The sequence below is a fragment of the Mycteria americana genome, chromosome 1 (genome assembly GCF_035582795.1).
Source record: "Mycteria americana isolate JAX WOST 10 ecotype Jacksonville Zoo and Gardens chromosome 1, USCA_MyAme_1.0, whole genome shotgun sequence".
Lineage (NCBI taxonomy): Eukaryota > Metazoa > Chordata > Aves > Ciconiiformes > Ciconiidae > Mycteria > Mycteria americana.
The window spans coordinates 79,630,085-79,649,312 of NC_134365.1; the positions used below are offsets into that span (position 1 = coordinate 79,630,085).

The window sequence follows — 19,228 nt, forward strand, 5'->3', positions numbered from 1 at the left end:
GTTCTGAACTTTGTCCCTGGACCCGCTCTGCAGTGCTGGGCAAGTACCTTCACATTCCCCTCTGCTTCTCCCTTATCCTCTGCTGCTCTAGACTCTTTATCTTTGGGCCAGAGGCTGGCTGGCTCCTACCGTGCATTTGTTAGGGTGTTTAGCATAATGAGATCCCCGGACTGATTTGGGCTTCCTGGCAGGGCTGTGATGCTGAAAGTAGCAGTTCACCTACAATTGCTTTTCTGTGGGGGAATGGAGGCTAGGTGTAGGCAGAGCCAGGGCGGCCGGGAGAGCTCCGCTGTTCGCAGGGACGAGGATTTCAGCACATACCTTATCTCCCCTTGTGGATACTCTTACTAGAAAGTAAGCAGCAATAGCCACCTTTTGTCATGACTATAATGTCATTAGCATGAAACGACAATGGTGTCTGGCAATACAAAACCAATGCTGTCCAGTCATTCACAGTGAGCACACAGAGCAGGGACATAATTCAGCAGGTTTTTCGACAGGCTCTTGCAGCCTCGCATTAAAAAAGACACAGTCCCTTTCAGTATCTTTGTTCTGGTTTCATCTAGGCTTGCTCCTTTCACAAGAGGAGCCCCTCAGCAAAGAATATTTTGTCAGTTTTTCTCTATGCCAGGTTGCCCCGTCGAAATTAGTAGCTATGCATTTGAGACGAGGGTGCCCAGAAGCCATTTGGTAAACGGGATCCTAGATTTATTGCCTGAACCTGCCCTTTTGGGATGCTGATGCCTGCGCTGTTCAGTAGTCAAATCTCTCAACACCCTCCCTCCCCTCCAGAAAAAATGTCAGGCTGGAGAGCTCTTCTGGAGGTAAACAAGCAACTCGAGCAGGAGGTGAATTTTCATTTCATAACTGAGAAATGCTGAAGGTGCTTTTCTGGTGAGAATGAGTCTCGTGCTTGAGTGGAACAACCTTCCTAATGCCAAATTTCACTCTAGCACATTCTAAGCATCTGGTTAATCAAACGTTCCTCCTTGATCAATGTTCATCTCACCCCTCTGGTAGGAAGGCGTAACATATTGCAAAAACATTCATACAGACCACCTTTGGTTACAGTCTCCATAAAGCCGGCAGGCAAATAAATAACACTGCAAATAACTCATGAGCAAATAAAGCCAGATTTGGAATCCAGTACAGCGAGAAACATACTATAGCAATTCCTCTGAAAGATGTCTGTGTGAATTCAGCCTTCTGAGGTGCTTTGCCCTGGTTTAGTGTAGTCAGAGACCTGCTTTTCTGAGGATCTCCAAGTGTGAAATATTTGTGCAACTGATTCAGCTGCTTCTGCTGCTGCTCCCGAGTTTGTGTGTTGATAGCAAGCATCTCATTTCTGCAGTAGCGCCTACACAGCCTCTAAAACTGGAGCTGGAAGGTAAGAGACTCAAGGCATATCGTAAATCTTTCCCAGTATGATGCACAGCTGCATGGCTCACTTAAAAACAACCCCCCCCCATCTTTTCTTTTTAAAGGGGTCAAATGTGGTGAAGTGACCCCTTATTTCAGCCTTATTTTGAGAATTTGGTCAGGGATTAACACACATTAAGATTCAGACAGCTTCCCTCGTCAGAAGTTCTGCTAACAATACCAACAGAGCTGTCGCCTCTAGGTGATGACTGAGCGGCTATATAAGGGCTTTCATGTCATATCCTCAGGATTAGGTACTTTTTCTTCCACGGTAAATTGAATCACAGAGCCATATCGTGCTGTATGCCATAATGTGGCTCTTTGCCAAGAAATGCTTAGGGTTACAATAATTAATTGCCCAGGTGTCATGGATACGCTACTGTATCAAAGCTTGGCTGAAACTGAATAACGTGGTTGTGGGACAGGTAGGGTAAACTAAGCCACTCTCACTAAATGGAGAGATTGCAGGTATGTGATGATGTACTGTGATGGACGCTAAACCCCCTGTAAATAAGATGTGGCAATAAAGTAGCAGGAGGCTGATATATGTGATTTTGCACATTTTGGACATTCAGCCTTGAAGCTTTTCCACCTGTTTTTGTAATATGTAACATTCTTATACCACATAAAGCATGCCACGTTCTCAGAGGTGGAACAGGAAGGATTAAAAAATATATGGTGGAAACTATTTTTTAATGAGGCTACTTCAAGTACAGTTACTGCATTTTAGGCATGAGTGATTTCGCAGCATTGTCAACATTAAAACCCATTGCGAGGTTTGGCTGGAAGGCAAACCAGAGATCTAAAAGCACTTCAAGTTTGCCAAACCAAGATAAGAGCACATCTCTCTGAAGTTATTCGGTATCCTTAATAAAGATCATAGTATTTGTAAACTAGCCAAACCTCAGTAAAATCAAAGGTTGTTTTTAATTCTTTCATAATACCAAGGCTCCATATGATCCAACATGACAGATAATAGCTTTGAAAATATTTACCATTTGTTTCTGGCCAAAAAATGTATTAATATCATGAGGCCTCTTTATTGCCTCTTTATTTGATGCATTTCAGCAACCAGAGCTTTCTAGAGAAGCCCAAGTGTTAATGAAATTAAACTTCGTTGAGTAGTTGAAGGATAGCATTTATGATAAATTGAATCCCAAACTTCTGATCTGTTGAATAAGGCTAATCAGAAAGATCCTTTTTCATGCTGAAATGTAACTCCTGTACTGTAGTTGCCTTTTTCTTTTTTCTTCAGAGGTGAAATGAAAGGCAAAATGAGAAGCAGATTCAAACAGTTTTAGCTAAACTTAAACTGAGCCTTGTACCCTAGGTACAAGTCCTTCAAAGGCTGGAGAGTTTTAGACACAATTGTTTGGACAGTCTTTAAATGAGAGCTCTGTCTTTACGTGGTTTATAAATGATTACTGTGGTCAACAGATATTGTGAGCATGGAAGAGATCATGGAAGAGATCTGAGCTGTTGCTTACGGTCGTAGGCGCAGGCCCTCCTCTTCTTTTCTGAGGGGTGTCTTGCCCTCTGATCCTCTTCTACACCCCTCAGAGAAGGATACAGTACAGCTCTGAGCTGCACTGTTGGGTCGCGCTTATTGAATTGCTCTGGGGACACGGGCATTTTTGCCTGTTCCTGAGATGACGTGCCACCGGGCTCAGCCCTGCACCAACCACCCCAAGTCATTAGGACTTGGCACCTGTATTGCACCTTGGCACCTGTTTATGCCACCGGTGCAATACTCACAGTACCGAAATCACCGTTGCCTTTCTGTTCCCTAATAGGGAGCGGTGGGATTGTAGTAAGTGATCTGCAGCTTGTGGGTGCTCAAAAGGGAAATCCCCCTCTCCTCTCTGCCTCCGGACAAACACTCCAGCCCTGTCCCTGTTGCCGGCATTAGTGCTTGTGCGGCAAGCGATGTGTTGGGGTTTTTTCCTTTCAGGCGTTTCTTTCAGTCCAAGGGAAGGGGTGGAGGATATAGAAGGACTACTATCTTTGATCAGCTTAAACCAACAGTGAAATTGCCCTGACTGTCGTGCAGCTTATGAAAGTGCGATTTCTATGTGTCCAAACTGACTTCTAAAGCATTTTATAAGCACTTGGTTGCTCAACAGTTGAAAATTAGGCCATTTTCTTAGGAATTTTAATAAAGATCTGGGAGGTCCATGTTTGAAAAGTACATGTTTTTGAAAATCTTGTCCCCAGATACTTCAGCAAAGACATGTATAGCCAGCCACATTCCTGTGAAGCAGTTCTCCATCAGCATGGAAACCTTGTTAACATCCAACTCTAACTTGATTCTCCAAATCTATTATTTTGTGAAGTGTTCACCATCAAACTTGAATAAAGGTCTAATTCACAATACACTTCAAAGCAAGAGGAAATCTATTTCAGTATTTGTATTTTGATTAATGAGTTTTCTGAATCCTTTAACCATATTTATGTTTGTCAGGTGTGGCAGCTCAAGGATTAATGATATCTTCAGAGCTACTTTTCTGTATGTGATTTGATGCCTGCAGTGATGATTACCAAGAAATATTTCATTTTCCAAAGAGCAGCCACTTATTAATAAAACAGATTATATCAGAAACTATAGAGCACCACATAGCAGGAGCCTACACTGTTATTGTCACAAATAATTGAAAGAAATATAGATAGCTTTCACAAAAAGAAAAAAAAGAGAGAAAATGAAAAGGACTATTTAGCTTTTGAGAGATGGAGGAATCTAAGGAGTACATTAACTTTCTGAAGTCAGCAGACATCTGGTGGTCTGGGAAGTGCCTGCAGTTTGACAGCTGGATTGCGCCTTTAGGCACAGTCATGAACTAGCAAGGACTGGAGGAACATAATGCCTGTGAGGCTGCCTGTGGAGGCACAGCCCCCTGCTGTGAAGGGCAAAAAGAAGGGCTTCTACAAGTACATCAACAGCAAAAGGAAGACTAGCAAAAATGTGGGCCTGCTTCTGAATGGGGCAGGAGACCTGGTGACAAAAGACATGGAGAAAGCTGAAGTATTCGATGCCTTCTTTGCCTCGTTCTTTACTGATAAGACTGGCCTTCAGGAGTCCCGGGGCCCTCAGAGCAATAGGAAGGTGAGCAAGAAATACTCACCCTTGGTGAAGGAGGATCAGGGTAGGGAACATTTAAACAAACCGGACATATCCGAGTCCATGGGAGCTGATGGGGTGCCCCCACAAGTGCCGAGGGAACTGGCCAATGTCATTGTGAGCCATTCTCCATTATCTTTGAAAGACTGTGGCGACTGGAAGTTCCTGTGGACTGAAAGAAGGCAAACGTCACTCCAACCTTCAAGAAGGCCAGGAAGGAGGATCTAGGGAGCTACAGGCTGGTCAGCCTCACCTCAGCCTGGAAAGGTGATGGAGCAAATCCACCTGGTAAACATTTCCAAACATATTAAGGACAAGAGGTGACTGGAAGTAGTCGGCAAGGATTTATGAAGGGGGATCATGCCTGACCAACCTGACAGTCTCCTACGAAGAAATGACTGGATTAGTGGACGACAGAAGAAGAGTGGATGTTGCTTATCTTGACTTTAGTGAGGCTTTCAGCACCGTCTCCCTTAATATCCTCATAGGCAACCTGAGGAAATGTAGACTAGATAAGTGGGCAGTGAGGTGGATTGAAAAATGGCTGAACTGCCAGGCTCAAAGGGTTGTGATCAGCAGCACAGCTAGCAGCCAGTCACCAGTGGTGTATCTGAAGGATCAATACTGGGGCCAGTTGCTTCATTAATGACCTCGACAAGGGGACAGAGTGCACCTTAACAGGTTTGAAGAGGAAACAAAACTGTGATGAATGGTTGATACACCAGAGGGTTGTGCTGCTGTTCAGAGGGACCCCGACAGGCTGGAGTAATGGGCTGACAGGAACCTCATGAAGTTCAGCAAAGGGAAATGCAAAGGCCTGCCCCAAGGAAGCAATAACCCTATGTACCAGTACACACTGGGGGCTTCCCAGCTGGAAAGCAGCTCTGCAGAGAAAGACCTGGGGGTCCTAGTGGACACCAGGTTGATCATGAGCTAATGACATGCCCTTGTGCCAAAAGCAGCCAATGAGCTGCATCAGGAAGAGCGTTGCCAGCAGGCTGAAGGAGGTCATCCTTTCCTTCTGCTCAGCCCTGTGAGGTCACCACTGGAGTGCTGTGTCCAGTTCTGGGCTTCCTGGTACAAGAAAGACATGGACATAGTGGAGAAAGCCCAGAAGAGGGTGATGAAGATGATTAAGGCACTGAAGCATTTGTCATAGGAGGAGAGGCCGAGAGAGCTGGGACTGTTCAGCCTGGAGAAGAGGAGGCCCAGGGGGAATCTGGTCAATGTAATGGGAGGGAGTAAAGAAGACGGAGACAGACTCTTCTCAGTGGTGTGGAAAGGACAAGAGTCCATGGGCATGAATTCAGGACATTCCATTTAAACATACAAAACTTCTTTTCTTTACTGTAAAGGTGGTTGAACACTGGAACAGGTTGCCTAGAGCTGTGGAGTCTCCATCCTTAGAGATATCCTGTGGTGGGTTGACTCTGGCTGGACGCCAAGTGTCCACCAAAGCCGCTCTATGACTCCCCCTCCTCAGCTGGATAGTGGGAGAAAAATATGACGAAAGGCTCATGGGTCGAGATAAGGACAGGGAGATCACTCAGCATTTACTGTCACAGGCAAAACAGACTTGACTTGGAGAAATTAATTTAATTCTTTACCAATCAAATCAGAGTAGGGTAATGAGAAATAAAAACAAATCTTACAACACCTTCCCCGCACCCCTTCCTTCTTCCCAGGCTCAACTTCACTCCCAATTTTCTCTACCTTCTCCCCCCGAGCAGCGCAGGGGGACGGGGAATGGGGGTTGCCGTCAGTTCATCACACGTTCTCTCTGCCGCTCCTTCCTCCTCACACTCTTCCCTAGCTCCAGCGTGGGGTCCCTTCCACAGGAGACAGTCCTCCACGAACTTCTCCAACATGGGTCCTTTCCACAGGCTGCAGTTCTTCACGAACTGGTCCAGTGTGGGTCCCTTCCATGGGGTGCAGTCCTTCAGGAACAGACTGCTCCAGCGTGGGTCCCCCACGGGGTCACAAGTCCTGCCAGCAAACCTGCTCCAGTGTGGGCTGCTCTCTCCATGGGGTCACAGGTCCTGCCAGGAGCCTGCTCCAGCACAGGCTTCCCGCAGGGTCACAGCCTCCTTTGGGCGTCCACCTGCCCTGGTGTGGGGTCCTCTGTGGGCTTCAGGTGGATATCTGCTCCACCGTTAACCTCCATGGGCTGCAGGGGGACAGCCTGCCTCACCATGGTCTTCACCATGGGCTGCAGGGGAATCTCTGCTCCAGCGCCTGGAGCACCTCCTCCCCCTCCTTCCCCACTGACCTTGGTGTCTGCAGGGCTGTTCCTCTCACGTTCTCATGCCTCTCTTCTGGCTGCTGTTTCACAGCAGTTTTCCCCCCCCTTCTTAAATATGCTATCCCAGAGGCGCTACCACCATCACTGATGGGCTCAGCTTTGGCCAGCAGCAGGTGCGTCTTGAAGCCGGCTGGCATTGGCTCTGTTGGACACGGTGGAAGCTTTTAGCAGCTTCTCACAGAAGCCACCCCTGTAGCCCCCCTGCTACCAAAACCTTGCCACGCAAACCAGACTGAACACAGCCCAGAGCAACATGCCTTAGGTGACTCTGCTTTGAGCAAGGGGTTGTACTGATGGTCTACAGAGGTGCTTCCTGCCTCAGCTATTCTGTGATTCTGATTCTGGATTGTGGCAATGTTGAAAACATGACAGGACTGGATTGCTACAAAAGGAAAAACTGCAGCTTTCACTCTACCAGATGCAGTAAGACATTCCCTAATGTGCAATGTTTGAAGCATTATATTTTCGAAGCTAGTATACATTAAGCAAATAATACCCAACAGTTGATTCACTTCCCTTCTCCCCTGGCATGGTATAGGTCAGTATGTACTCTAGTAACTATGTTGGCAGAGCAACTTAAGCACCAAAAATCATTACTTTGGCATAACCTTTTGGAATAAAGAGCAGCCTTTAGGAAAGGAATTTAATTAAACTTTAACATATGCAGAGCCCCAAAGCTTTTTACAGAAAAAAAATGGATAAAATAGCCTAAAATACATGTTTTCTGTTTGTGACCAGGATGTGAATTATTTTGCAACCTTATTGATGAACTTTCTATATTTGTAATGAATACTAAATAAGAAATAACTTTTTTCTTACAAATCTTAACATGACTTCTTTGAGTTGAGGTCTACAAAGCCAAAAACCAATTTGGCTATATAGTTTTGGCTTCACACTGTAGATATGTATTTACATGTTGTAGACTGAGATAGTCTGGTATTCAAGCCTAGCCCGCAACTCGTTGTCTACGGTTTGATCCAAGGAAGCATTTATTCATGGCTGGATTTTTTTTCTCTTGCTTGCTTCTGGAATGATCCTGTCAATTTTGCCTTTTAAAATAGCCACTGCAACGATCATTTATCTAGTCCTAAACTTCCTATTTGCCTCAACATCTCTTTTGAAACTAGGAATAGGCTCTTAAGTAACACTGATACATCTGAGATGTTTACTCTTAATTTTGAAAATCTTGGCCAGCAGTATAAAGCAAGAGGCCTTGAGGAGAAAAGCAAACTTGAAATTATAGTCCAGGATCTTGCATTAACATGAGGAGATCAGTCTTCTTGTATTGCTTAAGGGAAATTAATAAACGTGCTTTTCCCCTACAAAAAATTGTTCCCCACACATTACCGCTAGCGTGCCGGTGTTTTGGGCTACTTTCCTTTAATAGCCATGCAATGGCTTTAGGTTCCAGGAGGCTGAGATAACCTCTCGGCTTCGTTACTGCAACGTCCACATGGGATTAAAGAAGTTTGCCAACATTAGAGGAAAGACTATGTCCATCCTTTGTACGTAACCATACATACCCGTGGCCTGACACAGACTAGCAGACTATTTAAAGGTTATTTTTGTGATTCCCAAAGATCCATTGCTTAAAAAAGGGTAGTTACCGTTGCATTGTGGCAGCTGGCACTATTCATCTCTGACAAGGCTGTAAAAAGAACCAGTGTTTTTTGTGGGGAAACAGAGATCCAGGAACAGCCAAATGTAGGACTTCAGAACATAGGCTGAGATTATTTGGAAGTTAATATAAAGCCCAATAAATTACCTGAGTTTCAGCTGAGTTTAGGCTCCAGCTCCGCAGCTCTCACCACATTCTCTGGTACTTGAATTTTTCCAAATTAATCATTTCGTGTTCCAAGTATCCGTTTAAAGCACACGGAAAATAGCAAGAGGAAAAATTATAAGGTGTTTTTTGTGTCATTGTGTCACTTGTAGGTGTCACTAGCAGCTCGTCCCAAAAGTTCCATCTGAAAAGCACTAACTCTCACCATGTAATAGCACTTCATCTTGACAAGCCTTCCTGTGTTTTTTTTCAAAGGGGGCACATTTTGTGATGGACTTTAGCTTTCGCTTACAACCAGATCTGTAGACTCATAGACCAAGGATTAGGAAGTTTAGGGGAAAAACTGATTTGCTTGGGCTCTTATGCATCTCACATGGGATTTTATTTATCTCATGAGGAATAGAAATGAGTGTATCGCTACCAAAATGTCATACATTCTGCATGAACAAGCTACGCATTTTTCAGCGCTGGTATGTATTCCTGCCTCTCACCTGTTAAGCCTCATACCCTGCTCAGCTTTTCAACCTTGCTGTCCTGCCTGCCTTGCTGGTGTGTACTTGATTAGAAATTGCCTAGGTATCTCAGAGCTAGGCAGCCTGTGAAACAGGCTGTGTATCAGGGGCAAAGAAACATCATCACACGTAAGAATTACCAAGAAGACCGTAGGAGATTCTTTAGCTTTCCTCAGCCCTTAAACCCTTTGCTGTCTATGACTGTATTTTACAATGGAGCTGATATTAACATTCCTATGGAGCCATATTCCATACAATAATTCATATCATACTTCATATGCCAAGTTGGTGTTAATTCTAACTAATGCAAAATATTCTTTTTTTTATATATGGTCAGTAGTTCCACTTGCAGTAGAGTGAATGAAGACTAATTCTCAGTTCTCCTATTAGTTTCTGATTTGTGAAAGTTAATTTTAATAATGCATGGCCAGGATGCAAACACACACAAAAAAATTCAATAGCAGCGTGTGCTTATTTTGAAGGAAAAGCGAACAATGAGCTATGCTCAGACTTGTTTGTCTGCCTTTGGTATTTCAAATATATATCCCATTCTTATTAATTTAGATACTTTTTACAGAGTGTTTAATTTAAAATAGATCTCAGAATGAATAAAAAGATGTGTTTTGTTCTATTTAGCACCAGACTAATATGTTAACTATAGATTAATGATTCAGAAAAGTGGCTTGTTCTTCTTTTCACCACTTCATGCTCTCTCAGTAACTCCTCGCCATCCATCCCAAGGTTAGTCAGTCTGTGGTCAGTTTTTAGCTGACCACAGATCATACAATTAAATAATGTAAAAAAAAAAATTAGCAAATTTTCCTAAATAAATTGTTTGTTCCCAGAAAAACTGGCTAAATTAGTACCTGCCTATAACGTCAAGTGTGAAGTCTTGCACTAATGAAAAAGGGGCAATACTGTTGGATTCAACTGATAGTAAAAAGCCACACGTCTCTTTGTTAACTTGCCACCTGAGAAGAATCACAGAAGGGAGACTGTGTGCTTGCTGTGAGCACAAAGGGGGAAAAAAAAAGGTAGTTTTATTACTATCCTTTGGCATGTGATGACGGGAACGAAACAGTATAGCTGTAACCCCAGGTATGGGCGAAGAGATGGGAAGGCGGTAAGAGGGAAAGAGCTCTTGCGCTTGTTGCTTAACACAGAGCTTGAAATGTGGTTGAGGGGATCGATCACATTTTTGATAACTGCATTTATTGTATTTTCCGGAGCGTAGCCCACAGGTTATTTGGAAGAACAATTTTTGATTTGGCAGTAGTTTGGATTGTTTATATATCCACAAATACATATGCCTGCATATGCGTATGCAGGTAAGGCAAGAGGAGGTTTACTTCAGCACATCCCCTCTTCTTCCAGCAGTCATCAGGTACAGCTCCCCAGTAATCAGCAGTCCCTGTTGCCTCTCTCTTCAGCCTCTGATCCCTTGCCTGCTCCACTAACACTTCTCAGCTTGATTTTGTGGGGGTTCTTAAAAGTTTAGGTTATCTGAGGCTCTCTTTCTGAGGAAAGGGTACAACTTAGTCTGTATTGTGTTCTTATGATGATACAGATTTAAATATTTGAGTACACTCAAGAATCCATCCCTGTGGAAAATCTTGCGACCTTCACCTCTGGAACAGAAAACATAACATAATGCATCCTCTCTACCAACCCAAAACAGCCTTTTCTAGTGGCAGTGTGAAAGTAAACTTCTTAGGTTCTGCTTTGGTTTCTGGCAAACTGTGGAGATCCCTGTTAGAGGAACTTTCTCTAGAGAAAATGCAAATGGCAGTGTTTGGCAAGAGGTGTAAGGAACACAATGACCCAGATTCATTGCAAGTGTAATTCCTGCAGATTTTGTGGTTGGCAGTGGAAAAAAAACAAGAAAAGTTTTTTTAAAAAAAAGTATTTTAAAGAGTTTTGCAAGTGCTCCTGCGGCACACTGGGCAGTGAGCTTAGTACAGAAGTCAGAATCAGGAGTCTGGATTTCTGGAGACAAAATGTTAATGCATGATAACGCGGGGACTTGTCATCCAGAGTGGGTTAATATGGTAACAAAACAGCAGCGTTTCTCCTAAGTTCAAAATGGACCTTCTCAGCAAATCAGCTGCATAATGCAAAAATACAAGCAGAAACCAGACACAGAGGTGAGTTGCCTGAGGGTCTCATATATTTCAAAGCAGAGAAATGTAATGATATCTTAAAGAGGTATGGACAAGCCAAGGAATACCTGTGGCATCTGATTACAATAATAGAAATTCTGCTGAAAGGCTTAGGAAGATTAACAATATTAACCTTGCTGTCTTATTTATCCCATCTTCTTTGATAAGCAAAGCCTCAGTAATCCAGTGACAGTGGCTCTAAGATTGTTGGTTGTTGTCATTATTCTCACTTGAAAATAAGTATTACATATTATTCAGGTTAATGTCTTCACTACACATGGTGACATACTTTTACCTTAGACAAAATCGAAATATGAAACATGAAAGAAGAAGAAACGGGGCAATTAAGTGTATTAATGTATTAATTAGTGTATTAATTACAGAGCTTTAAAAGTTCTGGGCCGTGGTCAGACTATCACTGCAGAAATAACTGTGACATCCGAAAACTTACTGCCTCTCAAGCCAAGGCTGTTTGCTTACACAGATCAGCAGATGGAAAGGATTGGCGTAGATCCTGTTTACAATAAGGGCAAAGTGTGCAAGAAAAAGAAGTCTTATCATTGTTTTCTAAAAGGAAGTCAGCAAACCATGAAGATGCCCAAGCAGATTTGGGACATGTAATAACATCTCTGCTCAGTTAACAAAAAAGCAAAACCAAACAAAGGTGAGCTGATGGAAAGTAGTCTGCCTGGCCTGTGACACGTAGGGTTTTCTGTAGGCTGAGTCTGTGTTTGGGTCACAGATTATGAACTGAAGAGTATAAAGAGCAACAGCAGCGCATCAGACTGGAGGGTAACAGCGCTTGCTTCCATAGATGTGCCTGTAGGCAAGACAACACAGATGCTCGAGATGGCCTGGCACATGGGATTCAGCAGCAGTGTGAAGCTCCTTGTTCATTTATTATCAGTGATTCACCCTGGTTTAATATAGACCAATATTCTCCTGGCTTTTTCTGTGCAAAATGCTAACCTAGCTGAAATCTAGTTTTGTTGGAAAAGGATTCGGGTGAACTTGCTTAAATAAACTCGCCCCATTTACCAACTGTAGAGTCTGCAGCTTTGGTCCCAGAGAGGACCAGCTGATGGTGGTATTTGAGAGCACTCTGTTTTCAGGTCATTTAATGAGCAACACTATTGTTGTCCTGGCATCCTATAGAGAGTGACTCACAGGACAGTGTGTACTGCTGCAGTGATCCAGGACCAAGCCCCAGTCTGCAGTTATCCCCATGTCAAATCTGAGTGGCTCCATCCAGCTACTTTGGATTTAGACTGGTAAAATAGAGATCAAAAAGCAGCTGCTTAATTTCTACATTTCCTGACTTTTCAGTACATTTAAAAATTGTAACCTTCCTATTACTATAAAGCATGTTTTTATACTTAATATTCAGCTATAAATGCTGAAGGATGCCAGACCACAAATCTGGACCCAGCATTAGTCTGCCAAAAGGCATAGTGGAACAACATGTTTATGCAAATGTTGCAGTAACTGCAACGTCGCTTAAAAACATCCAGCATTATTACACGTGGCATCTTCAAATGTGTCCTGTGCTAAATGCTCTTGAGATGCTGACTGATTCATTGAGCCATGTATGTGAATTACATGTACCAGGCCCGAGTCTCGGGCTTTTTCTTTAGACGTCTTTTTGTGAGAGTAGGCACAAGGCACTGCTGGCCTCGTTTGGGTCTAGAATAGCTGCACCTACCTCGTACTTGACGTGAGAGGCACAAGACATTAGAGAATCAGGCACAGGTAGCGTCAAAAGGCAGTGACACATTATAGCAGGTAGCCTTTAACAGCATTTCTGAGACAAGTCCTAGGACCACTGCAATAGGATCACTGGGAATTGGATAAACGTGTAGCCAGGTTTCAAGCTCTGAGTAGCTTTGCTATTGCATGGTTTCCACCCACGTTTGTCCTTGCGTTTGGTGGAGAAAAATGCTCAGGCTCAGGTTTTCCATTTTAGCACTTTTCATGAAAAAAATGGAAAGCTCTCCATGAGTAAATCTGCCAAGAGCTGAAAACCTCTTTGTCCATATGCTTTTGTCCAGTAGAACATTTCAAGATTTTTTTCTTACTCTTTTTTATTTTTCTTCTGCCCATTTAGAATGACTGCATCCTTATACACATGCTGTAGTGCAAACCCATCTGACTGCATCATCCTATTTATTTAATAGGAGAGGAAGGGAAATAGTTCTTTTGCACTGTTGGTCATTTCAGGACCATCTGGGACATTGGCACAACAAACTGGATAAGTAAATATTGTGAGAGTATTGTGTTTCTTTGTACATTCCTTCAATTTCTTGCTTCAATATAGCTGTCTTAATATGTGCAGCATTGGCTTCTCACACCATTATTAGGCTTGACTTTAAAACTGCAGCAAGAGATCTGTGTGGAAAAGTAGTGCCACATGGATCACAGTGTGTTTGCCCGTTCCACTCTGAAAATAAATGTTCCACTTTTGCCTATTAGCAGAATGCATCCGAACGAGAATGAGGAAGTTACTAATTGCTTTGAATGCTGCATCAGTAATGTATGGATAGATGCCATACTGTGGCGTAAACCATCTTGAGTGGAACTGCATCACATCAGAAAAAAACACAGTTTGCAATCACACTTCTAGCCTAGAGCAGACTCTACGAGAGCAGAGCAAGAAAGCGTAGAACACTATAAAAAGATCGCTAAATGGAAACAGCAACCTTTGCCATCTGAGGCTTGGTGATCACTGCATGAGCTGCTAACAGGGTGGGTTAAACAGCTTGCCAGTACTGAGTGATTCCAATGCTGCGTGTTTCTGCGGTTGTCAGTTAAAGCACTGCCTGCAATAATGTGACGTGTTGTTAGCGAAATGCTTTAAACGCTACCCTAAAGGGAGGGCAATTTTAGCAAGGCTTTTCTTTTTCAATATATCATCTGCCAAGCCCAGTCATTTTTATAAGGTGCAGGAGGGTAGCCAAGAAAACTAAAAAAAAAAAAGTATATATATGTATGTATGTACATATAAATTGTAGGGGGAAGGATGCTTAAAAAGTGTATTCATCAAATATGGCAAGCAAAGTGAATGTGGTGAAAAGTTTGCAGTTTTACTGCACGCTGAAGATATTAGTTGGTATTTAAACAGGACAAAACTGTAATGTCTTCACTGCCTTAGAAAAAGGTGCTGACAGCCTGCATAAGCAAACGTTTATCTCTCCCATCAGATCTCAAGCCAATGTGTTCGTAGGGGACTGCTGTAGGAGTTCGGCTGGGACTCCGGGAAGGTGCTGGTGCGCTGCCTGCTTGTGAAACATAACCCCCAGCATGCAGAAGGAATAAGTCTTAAATAATCCTTTCTTAAACTGTGTATTTCCTTCTGAATCAAATGCCCTGTCAGATAAGTCAGTTGCCAGAAGGAGGGGTCTGAGGAGGGGGTCTCCGCCAGACGCCCTGTGCCTGCTGGCCGACCTCGGGTTTACGTGATTTTGACCTTTTGGACACATCCTTTCAGATGTGAGCTGTTTGGTAGCTCCCTGCTCTAATAACACCGGACCTAGAAAATAACTGTGAAGTGAGAACATGTTTACGGTCTGTTCCTGAGCCTTTGGAGTCAATGGCAAAGCTCCCGTTGACTTTCTTTTGTGTAGGTCCGAAGCTGTAACGCTGATCTGTTTAGCCACATAGTGCCAAGGCACCGATAAGACCTTATGGCCCACATGGGCCTCCCTAGGGTCCTCCTCCACACCCTGACCAGAGACCAGGAGCCCCATTTCAGCTTCAGTCCTTGCCTGAGCTGTGCTGGAAGAGAGCTGGTCTCCAGCTCCATCACAGCTGTGGGTCCTCTTGTTCTGGACCTGACCCATATGTTGCCTTCCTAGTTTGACTTTGGCCCTTTGTCATCACCATGAACTTGCCCAGTGATCCGGGCCCTTGGTTGAACCTGGCTGGCCCCTGGCCTGCCCTGCTGCCTGGGGTGGTGGGACAAGCTCTGGCCGGAGAAGACCTTCCACCCCCCTCACCAGTCAGCCCCCAGCAGTCCCCGTCCTGCTGTGCCCCAGCACTGGGGCTCCTCTGTGTAAAACAAACCAAAAGACTAGAGCCCTAAAAGACACAGCTCACTTCTCCTTTACCACTTCCTTCCTCATTATCAGCCCCTGGTGTTGGTGAGGGAATGGCCACCATCCATGTGAGGAATGACACGGGGACAGATGCTGTGATAGTCCCCCTTTCCTCATTAAACTCGCCTGCTTTTATTCCGACTGCTTCCAGTGGGGTTATCCATCCACGATGCAACACACTGTCAGTTTACAAATTAGTGTTATCAGACATTTATAGGGAAAGCGTTTTTATTGCTGCATCGTAATTGCCGTTACAATAATTTCTACTGTTCCAAATGAAATGTGGTTTTCAACACGGTACCAGAAATTGCGTGGCATTCCCAGGTGTGCGTGCTTATGTACTCCTCAGGGCAATGTGTGTGCTGGCTTACCTAGGGAAAGTTTCCTTATGTCCTACTTAAAAAGCAGTGTCGCAGACTTCTTAAAAGAGTTTATCACTCTGAATAAAAGGTAAAAAAAAATTTCTCATTTCAGAATATATCGTTTTTCTGCCATTAGCAACATTCTAGTGCTCTTTCTAGATCTTCTGCAAGATATTTTTATTCAAAAGTTATACTTTATTCTTACTTTGCAAACTTTCTTGCAAGCCATTTACAGATCCAATAGATAAAATGACTTTCCATCAGCGATACTGAAAATGAAGGGGAGTTTTTCTCTTGCTGAAATGGAGCAGGGTGTAGCTCATCCAAACCCTTCTGGTTCCCCTATTAATCTCAGCAACCCCTTTCTATCCTAACAGGTGTAGTTCGCCAGGTGAGGCCCATTGTTGGACCTTTCCATGCCATCCTGAAACTGGAGATGAACTACGTCATGGGTGGAGTGGTATCTCATCGTAACATTGTCAACGTTCACATCTTTGTCTCCAAGTACTGGTTCTGAGAGAGCGTTTAAAATCCCAGACAAGCAAGCCGCTCCAACCTAAATCATTACCACAAACTATTATGTCATATACTTGTTTGTAAAACCCAATAGTGGTTTTTTGTTTTATTTTTAAATATTTGGTTTATAGTTTAAGACAAATAACAAGGTATTATGTTGATTAGACATAGGGTGGAGCAAATTAAGTGAGCCTGATGTAGTAGTTGTCTGTATAAATAAGTAGTGTGTAAAAGTGCTCAGCTGCCTAGTGAAATTTAAAACTTTTCTCAATGTTTAGGCAGATCTTAACTATTGCTCCTTGGCCAGATAACCAGAGTGACTGAGGATGTGGAACAAAATAGATGTCAGAGTTCATTGGGATGAATATATGGTATCTTTGGATGGAAGAAGTTTGGTAAGGATTAGTAATTTCACCTCAATATTAACTACCTTGAAGGAGTCAGATTATCAGAAAGTGCCAAATACTCGCTTTTGGGCCCCAGTAGGATGACTCTGACTAGGCACCCAGAATTGCTAATCATTTCTGAAAAGTTTAGCCTAGGTATTTAAAAAGCGCCATTCAGCTACGGCTACAAGAGGAAGTGCAAAAGGAATTCGAAATAGTAAGAGACTAACAAGCTATTGCACATATTAAAAAAATACCCCTTTTTTGTGCTTATTATTTGTTTGTAAGATTATGTTTGATTCTAATTAAACAAATACCTCTCGCTGAAATTAACCTCTTACAAGGATAAGGCATATTGGTTAAATTCCAGTCTCCTCTGTACTCAGCAATACATGGGAAACTCAGACCTGTATCTCCTGTCTGTTATAGAGTAAAGCTCTATACCTTTTTAAAATTGGTAATAAAATCAGCATGTTAAACTGTACACTTCCTATGCACCAAACCAAGGCATATGTAATAATATAATGAAACTCTCACAAATAAATGAATGTTTAATGTATTTTCTGGGCATCAAAGTAACGTATCTTTTTTATTACAGAACAGCAAATAAATAGCTCCATGTTTCAGTTTGTTATGTTTGTTAAGATATGAGGAAATAAAGAAAGTCAGATGGGAAATACTCAAATGTATGTCATGGTTTCTGCTTACCAGAAAAAATCGTGTCATATACAAAAATATATCTCCTGTAAGCAAATTAATTATATGTATGTATTACACATTCCCCACTCAAAACAGTCCGCTATTTGATCAGTCATTATTGGCGCTAGGCATTTGTCTCTTCCTTTTATACAAAAGCCCCTGAAGCGTGAGGGAATCTTTACACTGACCTGAGTGGTCTTTGAGTAAGACTAATAAAGACCCTCCTCTCTGATCCATTGCAAATAAAAGACCATATCAACGTTACTGTGTACATACAGAACTCTTCATTACATTCTCTGTGGCAGGGAAGCTTCTCTGCCTGCAGCATTCTCACTCCTTAAATGAAGATTTTATGATAACATATTCTCATAAATAGAATTTGACTAAAGGATACCCTCTTGACGGTATTTGTTCCCCCTACACTTACAGAGCATCCCAACCCTATACATAGCCTGGTTTTCAGGATGCCATCAGCTTAAAACATGTTCATTGTTGTTAGCGGCCACCTCTACAGTCCTTATGATTTTGATAAATGGTACGTATTTGCGTAGAAAAATGCTATGAAGCAGATATATTTATAGCGGATGACCTTCCTCATTCAACTAACTAATGAAGATTTTGGAAAACTCCAAAGTACAAGAGAGATAGTTGGCTTCAGGGATTACTAGCCTATGTAATTCCAATTTAGATTGCAAAGTAAATGTTTTATTACTCTAACAAAGTCCAAGAAAAGGAGGATGGAAGACTCTCCTTAAATTGTCAAGTTCTTTTTCTTGCCAGTGTAGGAAAAGTAAGTAGCCTTAGTACCAAAAATACAAAAACTGTTTCCATCTGATTTTCTAGACTGTAATTTTTGATCCTTTATTTCCTCTGTAAGTGGTATTTAGTTGCAGTGGAAAGAACTTTGGGACAGCAGAAATCTAATTTTAGGATCAAACTGATGAACAAACTAATTTACAAACTTCTTTCTGTAAAGGAGAAACCACACACCACCACACACACACACCCCTCTCCCCTTCTTCTGTCTGCATTTTTGAGTAAAAATAGGATAGAAGAAGGATTACCACTGCTTCCTGGAAAACTTGTTTTCCTACATTGTCCCAAACAATCTTTGAAAATTGCAAGCAGCTTTTTAAATAGTCCTGATGTCATATGAGAATGTTGATCCAGTAGATGATTTTATGGTTGCGTATAATAAAATTAAAGAGTGCTTAGTGCCATGGTCACTGCGACGTGCCTTAACTTTTAATAGATCAGCATAGAAAAACTAGGTAATTCAATAATGACAGGAAAGATTAAGTATTTCTCTCATCCAAACCTGTGACAATCAAGTTTCATTTGTTGCAAATGGGACAAAGTATTTGTAATTTTTATTGGCAAATCATGAAAGCTGTTCAAGTGGGAGAACGTGCTTATAAAATTGTCACTGAGATCCACTCACTTTGAGGGCTTTTCTTTTGCTGTGCTCTCTTTGGATTGAGTAGATCTAAGTTCAAACCATTTTAATTGTGGGGAAACAGAATCACAAGTAAACGAGCATTTAGAAGAAACCAACGAGAACAAGTACAGACTGCTGAGTGTTCATTAGTCTGCCTTTTAAGAGTCATCTGCTCAGTCAGACACAGAATGATATCATCTGCCTTGGGAAAACAATCGCACACCATTAAAAGCATGAGTAATAATAACACACAATTACAGATGCTGCATAGGATCAAATTACCTGATAAACTATCTTATTTGACCCTAGATGAGCATGGAGAGACAAAAATCACTCGAATGAGCAAAGGCTCATAGGTGCTAGCCAGATTCCCGACGGGAGGAGCAGCGGGTCTCAGGTTGTTCTGCCAAAAGTCAGGCATCCTGCACACATGGGAAGACTTCTTG

At 42.5% G+C, this 19,228-nt stretch overlaps 2 protein-coding genes across 3 annotated transcripts in view; both read left to right on the forward strand.

Moving 5' to 3' along the window:
- The window catches only part of FBLN1 (fibulin 1), an 85,876-nt gene extending 67,222 nt beyond the window's left edge, over positions 1 to 18,654 (forward strand). For both annotated transcript variants that reach the window (XM_075507474.1, XM_075507493.1), the window contains exon 17: positions 16,121 to 18,654. In XM_075507474.1, coding sequence (XP_075363589.1) covers positions 16,121 to 16,260 — 140 coding nt within the window. In that variant the 3' untranslated portion in view covers positions 16,261 to 18,654. The remainder of the gene's footprint in view (positions 1 to 16,120) is intronic.
- FAM118A (family with sequence similarity 118 member A) overlaps positions 1 to 19,228 on the forward strand; it is a 243,075-nt gene that overhangs the window by 179,206 nt on the left and 44,641 nt on the right. The window lies entirely within an intron of this gene.